This window comes from Megascapheus bottae, chromosome X (assembly GCF_031878675.1).
Source record: "Megascapheus bottae isolate mThoBot1 chromosome X, mThoBot2.hap1, whole genome shotgun sequence".
NCBI classification, from domain to species: Eukaryota; Metazoa; Chordata; class Mammalia; order Rodentia; family Geomyidae; genus Megascapheus; species Megascapheus bottae.
In genome coordinates this window covers 51,602,169-51,626,135 of record NC_143547.1, presented here as the reverse complement: position 1 = coordinate 51,626,135, position 23,967 = coordinate 51,602,169, and the positions used below count along the sequence as shown (strand labels likewise).

General features: G+C 40.1%; 1 protein-coding gene across 6 annotated transcripts; it reads left to right on the top strand.

The window, feature by feature from the left end:
• The first annotated feature begins 449 nt into the window (after positions 1-449).
• Positions 450-17,294, top strand: LOC150041084 (uncharacterized). 6 transcript variants are annotated; one of them, XM_090326253.1, is made up of 2 exons: positions 450-502; positions 14,675-17,294. In XM_090326253.1, exon 2 carries the CDS (start codon positions 14,768-14,770, stop codon positions 17,234-17,236), a length of 2,469 nt encoding a protein of 822 aa, XP_090182379.1. In that variant the 5' UTR covers positions 450-502; positions 14,675-14,767; the 3' UTR covers positions 17,237-17,294. The 6 variants fall into 6 exon arrangements, with proteins under 6 accessions (XP_090182379.1, XP_090182382.1, XP_090182380.1 ...); XM_090326256.1 differs by lacking the exon at positions 450-502 and adding an exon at positions 1,267-1,285; XM_090326254.1 differs by lacking the exon at positions 450-502 and adding an exon at positions 1,593-1,662.
• The last annotated feature ends 6,673 nt before the right edge of the window (positions 17,295-23,967 follow it).

The following is a 23,967-nucleotide window of genomic DNA, read 5'->3' as shown; positions in this document are numbered from 1 at the left end:
AGTTCTAGACATGGGTGCTGTCTCTGTGCTGCTTAGCCCCTGGACAACAACCTACCACATGAGACCCAGTACAATTTCTGGTTTTAATTGGAGCCAAGAGTTGAAAATTGGAGATAAATATCTCTAAATATCTCAGTGTTTAGTGCCCAGGCCAGATTTAAATACGATCCTCAGATCTCAGCCTCCTGCATAACTAGAATTAGAGGTGTGAGCCAATGTGCCCAAGATATTACTACTCATTTATGAAATAACTCCAGGAGGATGTATGCCCAAGGTGGACTCCATGACCAGGCAGCCATTTTGATTTCACTGCTGATGTGAACCATAGCCATTCTGACATCACAGAGTGTTGCTATGTTACGTCTAGTTGAAAGCTGAGGACAGGGAGCTGTTGACCAGATATCAGAGGAAGACCAAAGAGGGTACAACATGCTTTTGGTAGAATCTCGATAGTCACAGTCCACTCATGGTTCCAAAATATATTGGAGATGTTTCAAAAAAGGTAAGTTGTATTCTATTGTAGTAGAGTTTTTGAAGTCCGCATTAATAGATCAAGAGGGAATATTTCATATATTTCCCTTCATGGGTATAGTTCCCTTTCAGCTAGTTAAGGCCATTATCGATATTCTCATATTTCTTCCTAGTTCCATTTCTGTTGTGTTATTGTTCCTCATGCCTTTAATTCCAGTTACATATGACGCTAAGCTTGAAGCATCCATGTAAAGAGCCAATCCTTAAAGAAAGGAAATGATGGAAAGGTTAGGATAGAGTTTTAAATATGTGTGAAAAGGCAAGAGAAACCACTCAGGCCTTGAATTAAAGCCCCAAGACTAGCAAATACACACATGTGCACACACACACACAGAATCACTTAGTATGTTTTGTTTTCTGTTAGAATATATCTGTACATTTTTCTTTTTCCAAGTATTGAGGCTTGAACTAGTTCCTGAGAACTGTCTTCAGCCTTTCGAAAGACTAGAACTGTACCATAGCAGTCCTCCTGGGCATGTGGGTGTGTGCCTGTTTGTGTCTGCCTGTGAGTGTCCTTGTGTGAGTGCATGGTACCATGCAAACAAACTCAGCGGTTCATGCATGCTAGAAAAGCACTCTACCAAAAGGCCATATTCGTGTCCCTCTGCACATTTGTATTTCTTCAGCAGTTGTAGGACTTGAACTCAATGCCTGTATGCCGCCCCTGAGCTCTTCAGTTTAAGGCTCCCACCCTCCTACTTGAGGCACAGCAACACTTCCTGATTCAATTGGAGAAATGCTTTGTTGATTGGAGGTAAGAGTCTCACAGTTTTAGACTCCGGGAGGCTTTGAAACAGGACCCTTCGATGTCAGCGCCCGAGTAGATTGAATTACAGGTGTGAGCCAAAGTGTCCAGATATATCTCAGCTCATGTATGAAATAACCACAGGAGGAAGTAAGACCAAGGTGGACTCCACCACCAGGCAGCCATTTTTATTTCACTGCTGATGTAACATAGCCATTCTGACATCAGGGCAATGTTGCTATGTTACGTCTAGTTCAAAGCTGAGGACAGGAAGCTGTTGACCAGAAATCAGAGTAAGCCCAAAGGGTACAATATGCTTTTGGTAGGAATTCAATTGCCACCGTTCACTCTTGGTTCTTGAAGAAATTGCAGATGTTTCAAAGAAGGTAACTTTCTATTCCAAATGTAAGTTTGAAGTCTTTATTCATAGAAAGACAGGGAAATCATGATATAGTTCCCTACATGTGTATAGTTCCCTTTCAACAAGTTAATTCTAAACTAGTTATTCTCAAATTATTTCTGTTAGGTGCTGGTGTCTCTTGCCTATAATTCCAGTTACAAAGGATGGTATGAAAAGGTTTGGGAAAAGACTCAGTCCTTGAATTCAAGCCCCAGGACCGACAGGCATGTACACAAACACACATGCACTCACAGGCACATGCACACACATACCCACTGACACACACTAATACAGGGTAATATGTATTTTTAAATATATATTTTTCCTTTTGCCAGTGCATTGTCTAGATCTGAAGTCCTGAGAGCTGTACCTGGTCTTCTCAAGTATAGGACTATACCACATAATCCAAACTGTATTTTTTTTATTGGTATGCTTGTGTCTGTGTGTGTCTGTGTGTGTTTGTCTGTGTGTGTATGTCTGTGAGTGTGTGTGTGTGTGTGTGTGTGTGTGTGTGTGTGTATGTGCGTTTTTGTGGTACCAAGATATCAAACTCAGGGCTTGATCCATGCTTGTCAAGCACTCTAACACTAGACCACATTCCTGGCCCTCTGCATATTGTTCCTTGGTCTGTTATGGGACTTGAATTCTAGACATGGGTGCTGACACCGAGCCTTTCAGCAGTAGAATAACAACCTACCACATGAGACACAGGACCATTTCTGGTTTTAATTGGAGACAAGATTTGAAAATTGAAGATAAATATGTCAGAGTGTTTAGTGCCCAGGCCAGATTTAAACACGATCCTCAGATCTCAGCCTCCTGCTTAGCTAGAATTAGAGGTGTGAGCCAATGTGCCCAGGGATAACACTGCTCAGTTATGAAATTACTCCAGGAGGAAGTAGTCCCAAGGTGGACTCCATGACCAGGCAGCCATTTTGATTTCACTGCTGATGTAACCATAGCCATTCTGACATCAGGGCAGAGTTGCTATGTTACGTCTAGTTCAAAGCTGAGGAAAGGGAGCTGTGGACCAGATATCAGAGGAAGACCAGAGAGGGTACAACATGCTTTTGGTAGGATCTCAATGGCCACAGTTCACTCATGGTTCCTAAATGTATTGGAGATGTTTCAGAAAAGGTAAGTTTGTATTCTATTGTAGTAGTTTTTGACGTACATATTAATAGAACGATAGGGAATACTGTACCTGGTAGTTCTCAACATTAAGACTCTAACACAGCATCCACAGCATCCAACCTGTTATTTTTTGTTTATTGGTGATGTGTGTGATCATTTTTTGTGATCGTTGTGTGTGTGTGTGTGTGTGTGTGTGTGTTCACGCGTATGTGTGTTTCTGTGATACCAAGGAATCAAACTCAGAGTGCTTGACAAGATGAAGCACACTTAACATTAGGCCACATTCATGGCCCTCTGAATATTGTTTGTCAGTTATGGGACTTGAGTTCTAGACATTGGTGCTGTCTCTGAGTTGCTTAGCTCTAGGACAACATCCTACCACATGAGACCCAGTACAATTTCTGGTTTTAATTGGAGCCAAGAGTTGAAAATTGGAGATAAATATCTCTAAATATCTCAGTGTTTAGTGCCCAGGCCAAATTTAAATACGATCCTCATGCAGAAGGCTGAGATCTGCCACAGTTCACTCATGGTTCCAAAATACATTGGAGATGTTTCATATATTTCCCATCATGGGTATATCCCTTTCAACAAGTTAAGTCCATTACCATTATTCCCAAATTTGTTTCTAATTCCATTTCTCTTGTGTTATCGTTCCTCATGCCTTTAATTCCAGTTACATATGACGCTAAGCTTGAAGCATCCATGTAAAGAGCCAATCCTTAAAGAAAGGAAATGATGGAAGTGGTTAGGATAGGTTTTAAATATGTGTGAAAAGGCAGGAGAAACCACTCAGGCCTTGAATTCAAGCCCCAAGACTAGCAAATACACTCATGTGCACACACACACACACACACACACACAGACTCACACACAGTGTTTTTTTTTGTTAATTATTTTTTTGTTAATTATTTTCTTTTTCCAAGTATTGAGGCTTGAACTAGTTCCTGAGAACTGTCTTCGGCCTTTCTCAAGACTAGAACATAGCAGTTCTCCTGGGCATGTGGGTGTGTGGGTGTTAGTGTCCGTGTGTGAGTGTCCTTCTGTGAGTGCACAGTACCATGAAAACAAAGTCAGCGGTTCGTGCATGCTAGAAAAGCACTCTACCAAAAGGACATATTCGTGTCCCTCTGCACATTTTTTTTTCTTCATCAGTTGTAGGACTTTAACTCAATGCCTGTATGCCGCCCCTGAGCTCTTCAGTTTAAGGCTCCCACCCTCCTACTGGAGGCACAGCAACACTTCCTGATTGAATTGGAGAAATGTTTTGTTAATTGGAGGTAAGAGTCTCACTGTTTTAGAGTCCGGGCAGGCTTTGAAAAGCAACCCTCCGATCTCAGCCTCCTGAGTAGCTTGAATTACAGGTGTGAGCCAAAGCGCCCAGATATATCTCTGCTCATTTATGAAACAACTCCAGAAGGAAGTAGGACCAAGGTGGACTCCATCACCAGTCAGCCATTTTGATTTCACTGCTGATGTGAACCATAGCCATTCTGACATCAGGGCAGAGTTGCTATGTTACGTCTAGTTCAAAGCTGAGGAAAGGGAGCTGTTGACCAGATATCAGAGGAAGACTAAAGAGGGTATTGGTAGGATCTCAATAGCCACAGTTCACTGATGGTTCCTAAATGTATTGTGTGTGTGTGTGTGTGTGTGTGTGTGTGTGTGTGTGTGTGTGCGTGCGCGTGTGAGTGTCCTTGTGTGAGTGTAAGATACCATGAATACAGACTCAGGGCTTCATGCATCCTAGTCAAGCACTCTACTACCAGGTCATATTCGTGGCCCACTGCACATTTTTTTACTTGATCAGTTGTAGGACTTAAACTCAAGTCTTGTATGCTGCCCGTGAGATCTTCAATTAAAGGCTACCACCATCCCACTTGAGCCAAAGAAACACTTCCTGTTTCGACAATTTTTGTTAATTGGAGATAAGAGTCTTACAGTTTTAGTGTCCAGGCTAGCTTCAAAACCCGGCCCTCAGATCTCAGCCTCCTGAGTAGCTTGAATTAGAGGTGTGAGCCAATGCACCCAGACATGTCTCCGCTCATTTATGAAATATCTCCAGGAGGAAGTAGGCCCACGATGGACTCCATGACCAGGTACCCATTTTTATTTCATTGCTGATGTAACCATAGCCATTCTGACATAAGGGCAGTGTTGCTATATTACATCTAGTTCAAAGCTGAGGACAGGGAGCTTTTGACCAGATATCAGAGGAAGACCATAGAGGGTACAAGATGATTTTGGTAGGTTCTCAATAGCCACAGTTTACTCATGGTTCCTAAAGATATTGCAGATGTTTCAACAAAGGTAAGTTTGTATTCTACTGTGGTAGATTTTTTGAAGTATGTATTAATAGAACAAGAGGGAATACTTCATATAATTCCCTTCATTTGTATAGTTCCCATTCAAAAAGTTAAGGCCAGAATAGTTATTTTCAAATTTGTTCATAGTTCCATTTTTGTTGTGTGCTGGTTCCTCATGCTTATAATTCCAGTTACATATGAGACTAAGCTTCAAGCATCCAGGTTCAGAGCCAAGCCTCAAAGAATGGAAATGATGCAAATACACTTTTCATAGAGTTGTAAGCATTTGTGAAAAGGTAAGGGAAACCACTCAGTCCTTGAATTCAAGCCCCCAAACTAATAAACACACACAAGTGCACACACACACACACACACACAGTATGTTTTATTTTCTGTTAGAATATATCTGTACATTTTCTTTTTGCCAGTATTGAGGCTTGAACTAGTTCCTGAGAACTGTCTTTGGCCTTTCTCAAGACTAGGTCTCTATCATAGCAATACTCCCAGGAATGTGTGTGTGTGCGTGTGCACACGCGCGCGCGCGCGCGCACTTGTGTGTGTGTGTGTGTGTGTGTGTGTGTGTGTGTATGTGAGTGTGAGTGTCTTTGTGTGAGTGTATGGTACCATGAAAACAAACTCATGTCTTAACACATGCTAGTCAAGCACTCTACCACCAGGCAATGTTTGTGGACCTCTGTTATTTTTTTTTTCTTGATCAATTGTAGGACTTGAGCTCAAGGTGTGTGTGCTGCCCCTGCGCTCTTCAGTTTAAGGCTACCATCCTCCCACTTGAGCCACAGAAACACTTCCTGTTTCATTTGGAGACAAGTGTTGTTAATATGAGATAAGTCTCACAGTTTTAGTGTCGGGACTGGCTTTGAAACGCGACCCTCAGATCTCAGCCTCCTGCTTAGCTAGAATTAGAGGTGTGAGCCAATGTGCCCAGGGATAACACTGCACAGTTATGAAATTACTCCAGGAGGAAGTAGTCCCAAGGTGGACTCCATGACCAGGCAGCCATTTTGATTTCACTGCTGATGTAACCATAGCCATTCTGACATCAGGGCAGAGTTGCTGTGTTACGTCTAGTTCAAAGCTGAGGGCAGGGAGCTGTTGATCAGCCAGCAGAGTAAGCCCCAATGAGTACAAATGCTTTTAGTGTGATCTAAATAGCAACAGTTCAGCTTGTGTTCCTAAGGAAATTTGCAGATGCTTCAAAGAAGGTAAGACAGTTTTTCTTTACATTATGCTTTGCTTGTATGAAGTATGTTAATAGATTCAGAGTAAATCCTTTCGATATTTCCCCATATATGTATAGTTTCTTTTGAATTGGTTAATTCTAGAAGTTATTTTCAAATTTATTACGTAGTACTACTGCTTTTGCTGGCTGTTTGGTCATGTCTACAACCTCAGCTCACATGACACTGAACTCCATATATCATGGTCCAGAGCCCGGCCAGAAAGGAAAGTCTTTGAGACTCTTATTTCTAATTAACTGAAAAATATGCTGGAAGTAGAGCTGTGGTCATATGGTAGAGTGAGTACTAAACTTGAATGAATAGCTAAGGAAAAGCACTGAGGCCTTGAGTTCAAGCCCCAGAACTGGTACAGATTGTACTATTTCTCTTTTTGATAATATCTATGTACATTTATGAAATTAATTGTAGGAGCAAGTAGACCCTAGATATACTCCATGACTGGGCAGCCATTTTAATTTCACTGCTGATGTAACCATAGACATTCTGACATATGGGCAGTGTTGCTATGTTACATCTAGTTCAAAGCTGAGGACAGGGAGCTGTTGACCAGATATCAGAGGAAGACCAAAGAGGGTACAAGATGCTTTTGGTAGGAACTCAATAGCCACGTTTCACTCTTGGGTCCTAAAGAAATTACAGATGTTTCAAGAAATGTAAGTTTGTATTCCATTGTAGTAGATTTTTTTGAAGTAGGTATTAGTAGAACAAGAGGGAATACTTTTTATATTCTTCATATGTATAGTTCCTTTTCAACAAGTTTATTGCAGAATATTTTCAAATTTGTTAAGACATAGTTCTATTTCTTTGTTACATATGCTGCTATGCGCTAAGGATCTAGGTACAAAGCAGGCCTGAAAGGAAAGCAAATGCTGTAAATGTAGTTATGGTAGAGTGAGTGCTTAACTTGGGTGAAAAGCTAATGGAAAGCACTCATTCCTTGAATTCAGGGCTTAGGACAGGCACACACACACACACACACACACACACACTATTTTCACAATATCTTTGCACATTTTTTTGCCAGTACTGATGCTTCACACTCTCCTTGGCCTTTCTTAAGACTAGCACTCTTTCATAGCACCAATTCTGGTATTCTGTGGTGCGTGTGTGTGTGTGTGTGTGTGTGTGTGTGTGTGTCTGTGTGTGTGTCTGTGTGTGTGTCTGGCATTATGTGGTGCATGTGTATGTGTGTGTGTATATGTGTCTCTGTGTGTGATCATGGCATTGAACTCTAGGCCTCATGCATGCTAGTGAAGCACTCTACCTCTAGGCCACATTCTTCCACTCTGCGTATCTGCGCATTTTTTGGTCAGTTGTTGGACTTGAACTCTGGGCCTGGACACTGTCCCTGAGCTCTTCAGCTCAAGGCTACCACCCTAGTCTTTAAGCCAAAGCACCACTTCTTGTTTTTTGGTTGTTAATTGGAGATAAGTGTCTCACAGTCTTTAATGCCTGGGATGGCTTTGAACCACGATCCTCTGATCTCTGTCTCCTGAGTAGCTAGACTTACATGTGTGAGTCACTGTGTCCACCTATATCTCTGCACATTTAGAAAAAGAACTCCAGGAGCACGTAGTCCCAACGTGGACTCCATGACCAGGAAGCCATTTTGATTTCACTGCTAATGTAACTGTAGCCATTGTGACATCAGGGCAATGTTTCTGTGTTACCACAAGTTAAAAGCTGAGGACAGGGAGCTGTTGACCAGATATCAGAGTAAGGACCAAAGGGTAAAAGATGCTTTTGGTTAGATCTAAAGTTCAGTTTGTGTTCCTAAGAAATTTTGCAGATGCCAGAGAGAACATGTGTTTTTTTCCCTGCGAAGGACATTATTTTATTCTTTCTAATGGCTGTGTAAAATTCCATAGTGTATAAGACCATGTTTTTTGAATCCACTCATCTATTGTGGGGCATCTGGGTTGTTTCCATATCTTGGCTATTGTGACTAGTGTATCAATAAACATGCATGTGTAGGTGTTCTTATCATATCTTGGTTTATGATGCTCAGGGAAGATGCCCAGGAGTGGTATGGCTGGGCCATAGAGAAGGTCTATGTTTAATTTACTGAGGAACCTCCAGACTTCTATACTACTTTACATTCACACCAACAGTGCTGTAGGATTCCTTTCTCCCACATTCCCACCAACATTTGTTTTTCAAATTCACAACGTTGGCCAATCTTACTGGGGTGAGATGGAATCTCAGAGTTGTTTGATTTGTATTTCTTTTTATGACCTGGGATAATGAACATTTCCTCATATTTCTTTGCCATTCCTTTCACGTCTGAGATGTTTCTCCTTATCTGCTTCCTCCATTTAATGATCAGTTTATTAGGTTTGGGAGAGGTTAGTTTCTTTACTTCCTTGTGCATACTGGATATTAAGCCTTTTTCTGATGTACTGCGGATAAAGATCTTTTCCCAGTTGGTTGACTGTCTTTCTACGTTAGTAATTAGTTCCTTAGCTGTGCAGAAACTTTTTATTTTCATATAGTCCCATTTTAAAGTGTTTTTCATCTGTTGTGGCCCTGGGATTCATTCAAGAAGTTTCTGCCTATATCTATGTTCTAATGTTTCTCAGTTTTAGGTCTGATGTTGAAGTCTCATCCACTTTGAATTGATATTGGTGCCTCATGACAAACTGGTCTAGTTTGAATTTTCTCTGATGGCTGTATATTTTTCGCGTAAGCTCAGGGCCTGAGCACTGTCCTTGGATTTTCTCAAGGCTAGAGCTCTACCATTTGAGCCTCAGCACCACTTCCGGCTTTCTTTTCTATATATGTGGTGCCGAGGAATCAAACCCGGGTCTTCATGCATGCTAGGCAAGCACTCTACCATTAGGCCAAACTGCCGGCTCCTTCTCCCTGACTGTATATATTTGATTTCCTTATCAAATACCAGATGACTCTAAGTATATTTTATTTCTGTTGATTTCATTGATCTTTGGGTCTATTTTTGTATTACTGCCCAGTTTTTGTTACTATAGCTTTGTAGTAGATTGTGATATCACCCTCATTGCATTTTTTTGGATTAGAATTGCTTTGGCTAGTCTAGTTTTTTTGTTGTTCCACATGAATGAATGTTTGGATTGTTTCCCCTACATCATTAAAGAAGGTTATTGGGATTTTGATGGGAATTGCATTGAATTTGTGTATCATTTTTCTCAGTTTGGCAATTTTCACAATATTGATGCTACCTATGAATATAGAAGGTCATTCCATTTCTTGGGGTTCTCTGATTTCTTTCTTCAGATTTTATAGTTTTTCGATTTTGAAGTCTATGTTAATACCTAGAGACATTTTTGAGGCTATTAAAAATGAACTTGTTTTCATGATTTTCCTTTTGGTTAGTCCATTGTTGGCATCCAGAAAGGCTATTGATTTTTTGGGTCAGTTTTGTATTCTGCTACTTTTAGAAAGCAGTTGATCAGCTCTAGGAGCTTGGGAATGGAATTTCTTGGGTCCTTTAGGTGTAAGATTAAAGGTTGTTTAATTTATTCTTTCCCCATGAGAAACACTTTAACGTTCTTTTCTTGCCTTATTGCTCTGGTTAGGAAATCCAGAATTATATTGTAGTGGAGTGGAGAGAGTGAACATCCTTGCCTTGTTCTTGATTTTAGGATAAATGTTTTTACTTTTTCCCCATTCAGTATGATGTTTTCTGGCTGTTGGTAGGTCATATAAAGTTTTTATTTATTCAGAGAATATTCCTTCTATTCTGAACTTATCCAAAGCTTTAAACATGAAAAGATATATTTTGTTAAATGGTTTTAATATGTCTATTGAAATGATTACGTATTTCTTCTCCTTGGCTCTGTTGACATGGTGAATTACATTTATTGATTTGTATATGTTAAACTTGCCTTGCATCTATATGGTGAAGTCTACTTGGTCATAAGTATGATTTTTAAAATTTGTTCCTGATTAGGTTGGCTAGTAACTTATTAAAGAGCTTTGCATCTGTGCTCATCAAAGATATTGGTCTGTGATTTTCTTTGTTTTGTTGAATCCTTAGCTAGTTTGGGAATGAGTGTGATATTGGCTTTCTTGACTGAGTTTGGAATTGGTCCCTCTGTTTCTGTTTCATAGGAAAGCTTTGGGAGTATTGATATTAGTCTTTACTAGTCTTAAAGAATTCAGTGGTGAATCCGTTCAGGCCTGGATTTTTCCTGTTGGTTATCTGCTCAATCTTCTTGCGTGTTATTGGCCTACTTAACTGGATTATCTTTGTGGCTCAGTTTAGGCCCTTTCTCTCTCTCTCTCTCCCTCTCTCCCTCGCTCTCTCTTTGTTTTTTGCGGGTCATGGGGCTTCAACTCTGCCTGGGCACTGTCCCTGAACTCTTCAGCTCAATGCTAACCCTCTACCCTTAGGCCTTGGTGTTGTCCCTGAGCTCTTCAGTTCAAGACTACTGCCTTACCGAGCCAAGCTCCACTTCCAGTAGAGGTCAATTGTTGATAAGAGCCTCAGGTCCTTTTGTGCCTGTAATGATACTATAATGTGTCCTGGTCAGTTGTTGGGTCACTGTGATATGTGGAGCAGTCTCTTGTTCTAGCCTAGGTATAGGCCTGGTGGCATATTCCCCTTATGTGGGGCACAGCAGTCTAGTGCCTGGGCCCAGTTCTGTGCTTAGAGTCAATAGTGGGTCTCCTTGTGGTTTCAGTCCTGAACTGGTATCTCATTCCAGAGGTATGAGAGTAGTGTTTCAGCACTGAGATCTTGTTTGAGCCCTGGGCAGTGGAGATCATGGAGAGGGTGCATATTCCCACTATGCTTTGATGGGAGGTTGTCCCCAACTGAGACCTGGATTGGGATAGGCTTCTCCAACATGCAAGTGTTGGAGATTGTCCCTAAGTGTATACTTGGCTGGTACCGTCTTTGTTCTGAGATGGCATCTAATTTCCGGGGAATGACATGCTGCTGCCCTGTACCTGAAGGCTCTTGGCCCTGGGCTAGGTCTTTCAGAGCAGGTTGCTTGTGCTTGGCCTAGGGCTAACTTGCAGAAGGTGAACTACCCTAGCTCACTCAGCCTGGGGCTGGAAAGCTCTACTCAGGCTTGCAGGCACTGGGTCCAGTCTAGGGTGGGGACTGGGCAGGCTTGATTCAAATTTCTGGGATGGGCATGATCTTCAGAAGGGGCAGAATCCCACTGTCTTTCAGCAGATTAGTTTTTTCTGCCAACAGCAAGGGCTGCAGAGGATGCTTAATCACTATTCCCAGTGATCTTCCACTGGAATTGAATGGATTGGAGGGATGAGGAAGGACTCTGGTCTCTTTGACTGCTTCAAGTGTGGTCATCCTTCCCAGGCAGGAGGTATAGGGTCTAAGTCAAGCACTCTGGGAAACCACCAGTGCTGGTTCCCTATGTGAGGGATTCCGCAGTAGGGTACTCACCATTCTGGATTTGCTTTTTGCTCTCTGGCAGTGCTGTGACAGTTTTTGGCCATTGTGTGCTGTTGCTGATCTTTGCCACTGTGTGCAGTCATCAGGGTCCTGGTGATGTGAATGTTTTCTGATCTGGATGGTGTGTTCTTGCAGGTTAGATTCTGGTAGCTGTGAGCAACATTTCAGGAGTGGGATGAGTGGTGGAGAAAATGTTTTCTGTCCTTGTGTGTGTTAGGTATAAGTTCTTCATTCTTGTGATTCTCTGTTTATATTTTTCTAGTTGTTTATGTCTTGGGGGGAAGTACAAGTTAGGAACATATATATCTCTGATTAGAGAGCTGAGATGATTCCTTATTGCTTCTCCATAATTTTGACCAGACTCCCTCCATTAGAATATTTTGAAGATTCTTTTCACGTACTTTTACTGTGTGATCTTATTTAATGTCTTATTCTATTAATTATATATAGACCTGTTTTCATGTTAGTAGAGTGCTGTTCTTCCTGTGTTTGTAGTGTAGTGTAATGAGTATTATAACTTCATTATTACTCTTTTTGTTCAGTTTTTTTCCTCTTTGGATATTAAAATCCTTTTTGCTTCTACATTAACATTGTATATTCTACTCCTGTGTCATAAGAACTTCATTAATAAGTTATTTATTCTTTCCATTATATTTCCTTAGCTAAATCTGTTTCCATGAATTTCTTTAGGATATTACGAATGAGATTGTCTTCCTTGTTTCTTTACCTCTCTTCTTACTGTTCATAACAACCTATAGATTTTTTTAATGGTGATGTTGACACTTTCTGCCCTCCTAAAAAATTTATACGCTGTCCCTGAACTCTTTAGCTCAAGGCTATACCACCCTTCCCCTGGGCCTGAGTGTTGTCCCTGAGCCATTTAGCTCAAGGCTACCACCCTACCCTTGAGCCAAGCCCCACTTTCCATTTTCTGGAGGTTAGATGGAAATAAGAATCTGAGGTCCTTTTGTGTCCAGGATGGCTTTGAACCTTGATCCTCAGATCTCAGCCTCCTGAGTAGCTAGGATTACAGGCATGAGCCACCTTGGTGTGGCGGGCAAGAGGATATTGAATTTTGTCAGTTTTTTTCCTGCATAAGTTGAGGCAATTTGCATGTAATAAAGTTCAATCCTTTTCATTTTGACTTTTTAAAAGTTTTTGTATATTTATTGAATTAAACTTTAACCTGCATTATTATTATTGATTAAGATATTGATTTAAATTATCTATGGATTGATTGTTACATCTTCTTTGATTGCTGCATCTTTGAAATCTGTCATATGTTGATCATTTTTTTGGTTGGTCATGGGGCTTGAACTCTGGACCTGGGCACTGTCCCAGCTCAAGGCTACTGATGTACCCCTTGGCCTAGGCATTCTCCCTGAGATCTTCAGCTCAAGGCTAATTCCCTACCCCTTGAGCTACAGTGCCACTTCCGGTTTTCTGGTGGTTAAGTGGAGATGAGTCTCATGGATTTTAGGATTTTAGTGCCTGGGCTGGCTTTGAAATGTGATCCTCAGATCGCAGCCTACTGAACAGCTAGAATTATAGGCATGAGCCACTAGTACTATCATTTTTTAAAATTTCAAGTATATCAGCTTTCCTATATCCAGGTGTCCATTCTCATCACTACATTTGGGTTGATTTCAATAGTAAGGCATGTGTCCCCAGTGCCTAAGACACCGGTCCTGTTTCCTTTTCCATTCAGAGAAAAGAAGTGTAAGTCAATAAGCAATCAGAGTGTTAAGCACCAAGTAAGTGGATACTTAGATCCATCACATAGAACATCCTGATCTACTTCAGTGTCTGAAGAAGAAAAGTTGAAATTTTTTGTATTAGAAAGCTCTCTGTTCATATGGCTAGTAATAAGAAGAAAATAAAAAGATACTGCTAGTGTAAGGTACATTTTTGAAGGTTAGGGGATTTGTGGCAATGGATATGGTAATCAGAAAGGCAGAAGAAATCTAATTAAATGTGTATTTGGAGGGAAAATGTGGTAAGATGAAAAATAAGCACAAAAAGTAAATGACAAAAGTATTTAGCAATCTATATAACTCCTCAAATTTTGTAGTCAAAATCGGAAGGTTGTACATTGGGACAATGATGTTGGGAGTAAGCAGTAGAATTGAACTGCAAAGAGAAAGTGGAAATGGCAGAGTATAATAGGACAGACAGGAAGATGATGTTAGTGAATATTGAAAGATCAGTCATAGGTTTAATATAATGGCTATTAAAAGAAACGGGACAGAGGCTGAAATTATAGCTTAATAGTAGAGTGCTTGCATAGCATGAATGAAGCCCTCGGTTCGATTCCTCAGTGCCACAGCAAAAGTTGGAAGTAGTGCTGTGTCTCAAGTGGTAGTGTGCTAGCTTTGAGCAAATGAAGCATAGGGACAGTTCCCAGGCCTTGAGTTCAAGCCCCAGTACTTGCAAAAAAATCTAACTGCAATCATCAAAAAGACAGGACTGGGAGTTTGACCTGAGGGTAGAGTCCTTGCCTAACATGTACGAAGACCCAGGCTTGATTCCTCAGTACCACATACCTAGAAAAAGCCAGAAGTGGTGCTTTGGCTCAAGTGGTAGAGTTCTAGCCTTGAGAAAGGCCAAGGATAGTGCTCAGGCCCTGACAGGACTGGCAAAAATAAGTCAAAAAGACAACAAAACCAGCACCCCAAGACAAACTATATTTTAAGTCTGAACAGGTTCTTACAGGTTGGAAGACTTCATTCATTTCAGAGGAATCATGGCTTCCCCCAAACTGGGATTAGTTCCTCAAAGGAAACTTTACTTAAATTTTGAATAAAAGGAGGTTGCTAAAATGCATATTTTCCAATCCCCTTGTAGTTATTATGTGGTGGAATTACGTCCCTACAAACTCACAGTCTATCGTTCTCTATACAGGTACCTTTGGATTTCTGAGTGTCGTGCTCAGGGATTTCTGTCAAAATTCTTGTTCAAACAAATTAGGTCCAATAGTTTTTAACAAGTCAAAGCATGTCTGAAAAGTCATTTAATGAAGAGAAAAATAACAAAGATAAAAATGAAACAGTGACACCACAAAAAATTCAAGATGAATTGGCCTGTGTCATCCATACATCAATAAGTAATATAGCCACACAAGTAAATAACCTGAACAAATATGTTGAAGAAACAAGTAAGAATCTATCTAAAGAAGTTGATCAGATTTCCGTGAGACTTCATGCTTTACAAGACAATGTGGTCCAGGTCACTAATAATATTTCAAATAAGGACACAAACCAAAATGATTCCATAGAATGTACTGAGTTTGAGAAAGGTTCTGAAATTACAAACACTCCAACAAAGACTGAAAATATTGTTAAGCCATTATCTACTAGCTTATATAAAACTCAAGATGATGTTAGTGTACAAACATCACCTACTCATTCCGAGGATGTCTCCAAGGCATTAAATAATTACCACAATAATATGTATGCCTGTGAAACTTGTAAAGAAATATTTATACCTGAAATCAAAGAAAATCAGGAAAAACTCAATCAAGAGGAGTATCTGGATGATCTCAATTCATGCAAAGACATGCCACCAGATAGAATGCCACAAAATCAAGTTCCAGTGGATCCTACCCACGCCACTTGTGGAGACTTAAAGAAGCCAGAAGAAAGTAGTTTAGTTCCCACCAACCAATTCACTGAAATAGTTCCCAACAACCAATTCACTGAAATAAGTAAAATAACAAGAGCAGCGGAAAATGTTTTATGCAACCCTGCACTTTTGAAAAGCAAAGATTCCGTAATTCTCATAACGTCTAAATATGTCCGATACGGAACTGGTACAAGAGAAATTCAATTCCAACCCGAGTTTCACCATACAACGGAAGTTTTCATAGGTCCAGCAGCACCACCTTCACCTCCTTTACCATCTAATTGGCTGGATTTATTAAGAGTTTCTGTGATGTCAAATCCTCCAGTTGAACCTTCTTCTAACATGACGTTCCTTGGTGTATCCCCTGCAGAATTACGTTCAGATTGTATTGAAACTATTCCTGAAGCAGATTTTGAAACTCTTTCAGCTGAAGAAGATTCATCATTAACTACTTCTAAACCTGAATACAAAAAATCAGTATGTGATCCAGTTAAAAAGGATCAAGAAGTACAATTTCCATCTGTACCTTCTAGTCCAGCAATTTCAAACAAAGACAAAACTCCAGTTATTCCAAATTCAGTCTCACCATGTATTCAACCATCAAAAACTTCAATTCAACATTCAAGATCACCATGTGTGCAACAATCAAAAACATCAATTACTCCACGTTCAAAATCTCCTTGTGTACAGCCATCAAAAACATCAGTTATTTCCCGTTCAAAATCGCCGTGTGTACAACCATCAAAAACTTCAGTTACTGCACGTTCAAAATCACCGAGTGTACAACCATCAAAAACTTTAATTAATCCACGTTCAAAATCACCGTGTGTACAACCGTCAAGAACTCCAGTTACTGCACGTTCAAAATCATCATGTGTACAACCGTCAAAAACTTCAGTTACTCCACGTTCAAAGTCGCCGTGTGTACAACCGTCAAAAACTTCAGTTACTCCACGTTCAAAATCGCCGTGTGTACAACCGTCAAAAACTTCAGTTACTCCACGATCAAAATCGCCGTGTGTTCAACCGTCAAAAACTTCAGTTACTCCACGAACAAAATCGCCGTGTATACAACCGTCAAAAACTTCAGTTACTCCACGTTCAAAATCGCCAGGTGTACAACAGTCAAAAACTTCAGTTACTCCACGTTCAAAATCGCCGTGTGTACAACCGTCAAAAACTTCAGTTACTCCACGTTCAAAGTCACCAAAGCTTCCAGTTTCCAAACCACAAGGACGTTCATTTATATCAATACCAGTTTCTTCACAGCCAATACCACGTGAACATCAGCATGTATCAGTGGCAAAATCAGAAACATCAAAGCCAATTCATTCAACTCAACAAATTTCTAGTACTTCAGTTGTTTATCCATCAAGCTCATATTCATGCCCATCAATGTCAATTTTACCTACAACAGTTCCAGTTTCCCAGTCAAAAACTATTCCAATAACTGCATCAAGATTTTCAGATATACCCTCATCAACATCTTCCTCAGAAACTTCTTTCACTCCATCTGCACCTGGAGATTTGAAACCACCACAACAATCTTCTGGTGTAAAGCCAACAGCTCCATTCAGTTTATTGTCCTTACTACCTTTCTCTTCATCATCTGTATCAAACCCTCAGGGACAATCTGTTTTCCAACCATCACCATCTCCAGCTAGTCAACGTGTGAAACAGGCTCCATCCATCCCAATATTAAGTAAAGCAAAATGTGCTTTGCTGGAAGTAGTAAGAAAAAGTGTCCCACTCCCCAAAGCTGATGATCAGTCTGCACTAAAATCCAAAGGAGACATGACTGAAAACGCAAAATCTCCAGACATGAGCAATCAAATCAACTGAGTAGAATTCTGGAAAATCAGGAGATCTGTTCATCAGATGGGACAAAATGAACAATAAATCCAAGTAACTAAAAATTAAGACTCTGTGTTGTTATTCTCTAGGAATATAGTGATTATTTTTTTGCATTAGAATAAATTTTTGCATCTACTAAAAGCCTTCAAATATTTAAATTCTGAGAGTACTTAGTCACTATTTTTTCCAACTAATATTCACTGCCTCTGCTGGAGGAATGGCTCAACTAAATCCCCAGTACCAACAATACAATAGTCTGCCTTCCATGTGTGTTTTCAGTTCTTTAGCAATATTCCATTGTACTCTATGGCCACCTAATGCAGCATCTTATTTCTTTGTGATCAATCTTTTTAAAATAGAGGAATTAAATTCTTGTAATAATAAAGCAAATGTTCTCTTGTTTGAGAGAATTTATCTGGAAGAATAGTTATGATCAGTCAGTTCAGGAATCATATCTCATGATGGCGGTCAGCTACTTCTGAACATACACACACACACACACACACACACACGCGCGCGCACACATAAAACACACATGCCACATATATATAAAACACTTGCCTTTTTATGCATTTGAAGATACATTTGGACAAGTATCTGAGGGATCCAGTGACAGGGAGGAGGTTGAGTAATTCGATGAGTAGTAGATTCTTGGTTAAAGCTTTCATTTGGAACCAAATATCAAGTAATCTTGTGAATCTTATGGTACCTTCCTTCCTTGACAAGTATGCATTTTTTCTAATAGTCAAGAGGTTTTACAGCATACTGCACAGGAAACCTGAAGAATTATTGCTGACTTAAATTCCAGCCCTTGTTATAAATTTGTATAAGAATATAAATTATAAAAAAGGGGGGCTGGGAGTTTGGCTTAGTGGTAGAGTGCTTGCCTAGCATGCATGAAGACCTGGGTTCATATGTAGAAAAAAGCCGGAAGTGGTGCTGAGGCTCAAGTGGTAGAGCTAGCCTTGAGAAAGTCCAAGGACAGTGCTCAGGCCCTGAGCTCAAGCCCAGGGCTGGCAAAAAAATAATATTAAATTTCAGGATCTGAGATGTTACCATGATGTGAGACTCACTTGAGAAATCACTCAACACAAATTTTACTTTTGCAGAAGTGTATTTAACATCCCAGTCTGAATAGCAATCACATTTGGTTTATTTTGAACCAATCACTACTTCTCATTCTAATTTAGGAAGCATGTCATAAGAACTTTAGGTTCTCAGTCTAATGTGATTAACTAGTTTGAAATGAGACCAAGAATTTACCCAGTTGGTCATCTTGCCAAAAAGGCTGCCCCTAAAGTGGTATTGCTGTGTGAAGCAGCTATTTCTCAGAAAATAGCTTAATTCTTACAATTCCATTCTGTTTTGTGATATATTCAGTTCTTCCAGACTAGATAACATCAATTGACTTTCTATATATGACTTTCATTATGAAAGAAGAAAAGGTACTATTAGTCATTTTAAGGTCAATTTCCTGAGGTTGGTATATAGGGCCACTTTTTTTCTTGACTTACTGTGTGGATCCAGCCTCATTCCACTATTTGAGCAGTCAACTCAGTCCAAAATAACACTTGTGGGCTCAAGCTTATCCTCATTATGCAAATATGGTCATTGAGCCTTTAAGAATATTCTGGAAACTCAGGAGGGGAAGTCTGGACCAAAAATCCTCATAGGATGGGAGAAAGCAAAGGAAATATCCAGCCCTCCTAGGCCAGACGTACTTGCTATATATGATGCTTACATTGTACAGCCTCTTCATAGGAATTTGAGCAAATGACATTATGCCATATACCAATAATTCTACTTTTAAAAACTGACATGGCGATGCCAGGCGTGGTGGCTAACACCTAAAATCCTAGCTACTCAGGAGGCTGAGATCTGAGGATCAAGGTTCAAAGCCAGTCCGGAAATGAAAGATTGTAAGACTCTATCTCCAATTAACTTCTAGAAAATAGGAAGTGGGAATTGGATGAAGAACTCGGGGACAGCACCCAGGCCCAGAGGTAGGGTAGTAAACTTGAGCTGAAGAACTCGGGGACAATGCCCAGGCCAAGTTCAAGCCCCATGACCCACAAAAAAAGAAAACTGACATGGTGAGCCTGGCACCTATAATCCTAGCTACTCAGTAGGTTGAGATCTGAGGATCATGGTTCAAAGCCAGTCTGGGCATGAAAGTCTGTGAGACTCATCTCCGGTTGCCTACCAAAAAACCAGAAGTGGCCCTATGGCTTAATGTGGTAGAGCAGTAGCTTTGAGCTGAAGTGCTCAGTGAAATTGCCCAGGCCCAGGCTTCAAGCCCCACAAGAGACCAAAAATAAAGAAAAGGCATGGTGGGGCCAGGAGTTTGACCTAGCATTAATGAAGCCCTGGGTTCGATTTTTCAGTACCACATACTTATAAAACAACAGTAGTAGTGCTCTGGCACAAGTGGTAAAGTACTAGCCTTAAGAATGCTCAAGGACAGTGGCCAGGCCTGAGTTGAAGCCCCAGGTCTGGCAAAAATGGCATAGCATAGCACAATATACTCTGTAATTACAAAAAAGGTGTGTCTGAGGAAACTAAATATGTACATGTCCTCACATGTCCAAAGTTAAAGCTCAACAGGAAACATTTTAAAGACTACATTGATATCTTCAGTAGAAGCAAATTCTTGAATACTCCCTGATCAAATATGACCAATACCAACATGAAAGGAAAGATAAAGGACTATAAATAATAACATCTATGCTAGAATTGGAAAGTCTGCTGGAAAGGAGAGAAAAATAAAATTTCTTCATAAATTCTGAATGTGAAGCATATTATAGTTACATCCAACAGACACAGCACACACTAGAGAAAGCCAACAATAAGGTATTCAAGCACTTTACACTTTTATGTTCTTTCTCAAAGGACTGTCCACCCTGCCAGTCCACAGGAAAAGACACATAATGTACAAAATCCCAGGAAGCATACAGTTAGATCCCCAAGGCTTTCTTCCTTGAATCCTGGAAGGGAGTAGTCTTAAAAATATATAGAAAAATACTGGTGGAGCCAGGAGTTTGACCTTGTGTGAGAGTGCTTGCCTAGCATGCACGAAGACCCGGGTTCAATTCCTCAGTACCACATACATAGAAAAAGTGGTGGAATGCTTGCTTTGAGAAAGTACAAGTACAGTGCTCAGACCCTGAGTCCAAGCCCCAGAACTGGCAAAAAATAAATGCCGGTGAATTAATAGCTAGCCTGAAAAGATATGCCTGAAGGACAAAACAAATTATTTTCCTCCTACAGGCCTATAGAAGAAAAGCAGATTATGCATATCCTTTATTTGAGTTCTTTCACATCCAAGAAGGAGTTTCCAGATAAGGGAGAGCCTGAGGTACCTGTTATCCACTGCTGTTTCTGCTGGGATTTTTTCCCTCCCCTTTTCTGTGTCCCCTTTTCTTCCTAGGTAATTTGATAGGGAATAAGGTCACAGGTCTGCTTTGCCAGCAGAGGGCAGAAGGAACAAAAAAATCTAAATAAACGACCAGTCATTTGTTTTATCTTTTTGTCCTATGATTTTTTTTATTTAATATTATGACATCACGGTGGAGAATTTATTTTCTTAGTTCTGCCCTTATCTAAGGTTGAAATTTGTCCCCTTCCCAATATTTCAATGGCGAATGTCCTGGGACAATACTCAACTACATATTGGAGGTTTCTTACAAATGTTTCTTCAGTCTCCTAGCTATTGGAACTGCTAATCTGAGACATTATACTCTTCATGTACAGGACATATGTCACACACACACACACACACACACACAAATACATAGACACACACACAGACACACACGATGTCCCAAGCATTAAATAGTTCTTGACTTTCCTACTTCTGTCAGTGCATAAAATGACTTAGTTGTCAACTTGTTTGCCGGGGGCCTTTTCCCCATGTTTCAGATTATTTGACTATCTCCCTCAGCTCTAAGATCACTGTAATAAGGCAAGAAGAAGTATCAGCTCCAAGAAAGAGTTCCTCGACCACCCCCACTTCTAAGTGACATAAAAGATCCCTAAAGAAAGGGAAAGGTGGTCAACTGACAGTAGTCAGATTTACATTCTAGGAAGGCAGTCCATTCAAGATTTATCCCTAACGTGTCATGCCCCTCATTCTGATCAGGAAACATTGCACCAGAATTTAGGTTAACAGACTTTTATGATTGGCTAGTTTGAAGTGAAGTTCCTAATTGGAACAGCAGGAATTAATTAGAAAAAAAACACAAGCCTTTATGTATAATGCGATATAGCGCAATACAAATAACTTTGTTTTAAAGGATTTCTTGAGGTTGACCAAAGGAAAATTTAGACAGTTGAGGCTGTATAGCAATTGAGGAAATGGAAATGATCCTTAAAATGGCATTGCTTATGTACAGCAATCATTTGGCCAAAGATTTTAATTCTTACAGAACCAAGTTTAAACTTACTGTATGATGGATAGATAAGGCATATAATTGTAGCTTTTTTATGGATTCTTACACATAGTTTGGCACTTACTCTAACACATGGGGCCGGGAGGTTGGCCTAGTGGTTAACGTGCTTGCCTAGCATGCACGAAGACCCGGGTTCGATTCCTTGGTACCACATACATAGACAAAAGCCAGAAATGGTGCTGAGGCTCAAGTGGTAGAGCTCTAGCCTTGAGAAAGTCCAAGGACAGGGCTCAGGCCCTGAGCTCAAGCCCAGGACTGGCAAAAAAAAATCCTAACACATTCAATGAAACATATATGGGATATTTTCCTGCTTCAATTAGAGAAGAGAATTTAAATATAAAATGAATACATCTATTACTAAATGAATAACAATAATCAGTTTTTATAAATTAGATTTTTTTGGAAATAGCATTTGGACTCAAGGCTATATTTTTATTAACCATTGTGCTCAACAATTGGAGTTTCATATCATCCTTTTACTTTCATTATTTTTGAATTGGTTCTCACATTTATACCATTATGCAATGGAATGCTGTTCCAATATTTACAATGTGTGCATTGCTGGGATTATAGGCAGCCACTGTTGTGCCCAACTTTATATGGGTTGCAATGGAATCTTAGAAAATTTTTCCCACACTAACCTTGAAATGTAATCCTTTGCATCTCAGCCTATTGAGTAGCTAGGATTGCAGGTGTATGCCATTGCAACATATATTAGATTTCAGGAGATATTTATTAGCTAGTTCCCTTTACTTGATGATGCTACACCAATAGCTGAAAAAGATTAGAAGGCTAAAAGGGCACGGGAACTGCAGTTCAAATCATTATCAGATGTGCAATCTCACAGAGTTCCATAGAGAGTATACAAGCAGAGGAACCTAAATGAGATCCAAGAGTTGCAATTAAAGGATAATGAGGACTATCTTGAGTTTTAGGACAGGTTTAAAAGTAATGCATAGACTGAACCAGAGGCCCCTGAGAACGTATGCATGGTAAGTATGACTGATTGAGTAGAATGCTTTGACATCAGAAAGAGATTACAACAGGAGAAGGAACGATTTGCATGAATTCTCCACATCTTATTGACATTGATTACAAGTTTCATAATGCTATAGAGATTCAAAGTCAAAACAGTTTTGTATACTGTTTATAGCTCCAATTAAAGGGAATAGTTAAAGTAAAAATAAAGTTGCCAAGGACAGATCCAAGTGAAAACCAGTGTGCCTATTGTAAAGAGGAAGGACATTGGAGAAATAAGTGTCCCAAATGAACCGTGAACAAATGGACTGCGAATTGTCTGATGACCCCTAGAGATAAAGAATCAGATGGTGACTAAGCATCGTGAATGATAAAGCCCAGAGTTTATACTTATACTGCTGATTTGTATAAGACTTAATAGCCATACCAAGTGAAAGAAAGAGAGGGAAGGAAGGAAGGAAGGAAGGAAGGAAGGAAGGAAGGAAGGAAGGAAGGAAGGAAGGAAGGAAGGAAAGAAATAACCAACTCTTGGAGTTGGAGGTGTGGCTCAGTTGGTAGAGCACCAGCCAGGTAATGAGTTTGAGTCCTAGTCTTGTAACAACAACAAAATTAGGAACAGCCCTATACCAGCCACGTGTGCAGCTAGCAGAAAAAAAAACTATCAGTTTTCTGATGGAGACTAGAGTAAGAGTCTCAGTTTTAAACTATAAAGTAGGGGCCAGGAGTTTGGCCTAGTGGTAGAGTGCTTGCCTAGCATGCATGAGGACCGGGTTTGATTCCTCAATTACCACATACATAGAAAAAAGCCAGAAGTGGTGCCATGGCTCAAGTTGTAGAGCTCTAGCCCTGGAAAGGCAAAGGACAGTGCTCAGGCCCTCTGCTCAAGGCCCAGGACTGGCAAAAAAAGATTAAAAACTAAATTATGGCATGAGCCATAATAATAATCTTCCTTTGAGAGGACTGAAGTCAACTATGAGCAGAGTTTTTGAAACTCTAGTTAAAAACCATATACTGAAGAATGCAACTTTCTGTAAGATTGGAGGGATAGGGGCCAGGAGCGTGGCCTAGCAGTTAGAGTGCTTGACTAGCATGCATGAAGACCTGGATTTGATTCTTTGGTACCACATACAGAGAAAAATAAAAAGCCGGAATTGGTGCTGTGGCTCAAGTAGTAGAGCTCTAGCCTTGAGAAAAACCCAAGGGCAGTGCTCAGGCCCTGAGTTCAGGGCCCAGGAGGGACATAAATGAGGCAATCTAGGGTACTCACTTAACTGTACCTAATTCATATGTTTT

Bases quoted from the DNA above. Each gene is read 5' to 3' on its own strand.
- LOC150041084 (XM_090326253.1), top strand. From the start codon at position 14,768: ATGTCTGAAAAGTCATTTAATGAAGAGAAAAATAACAAAGATAAAAAT.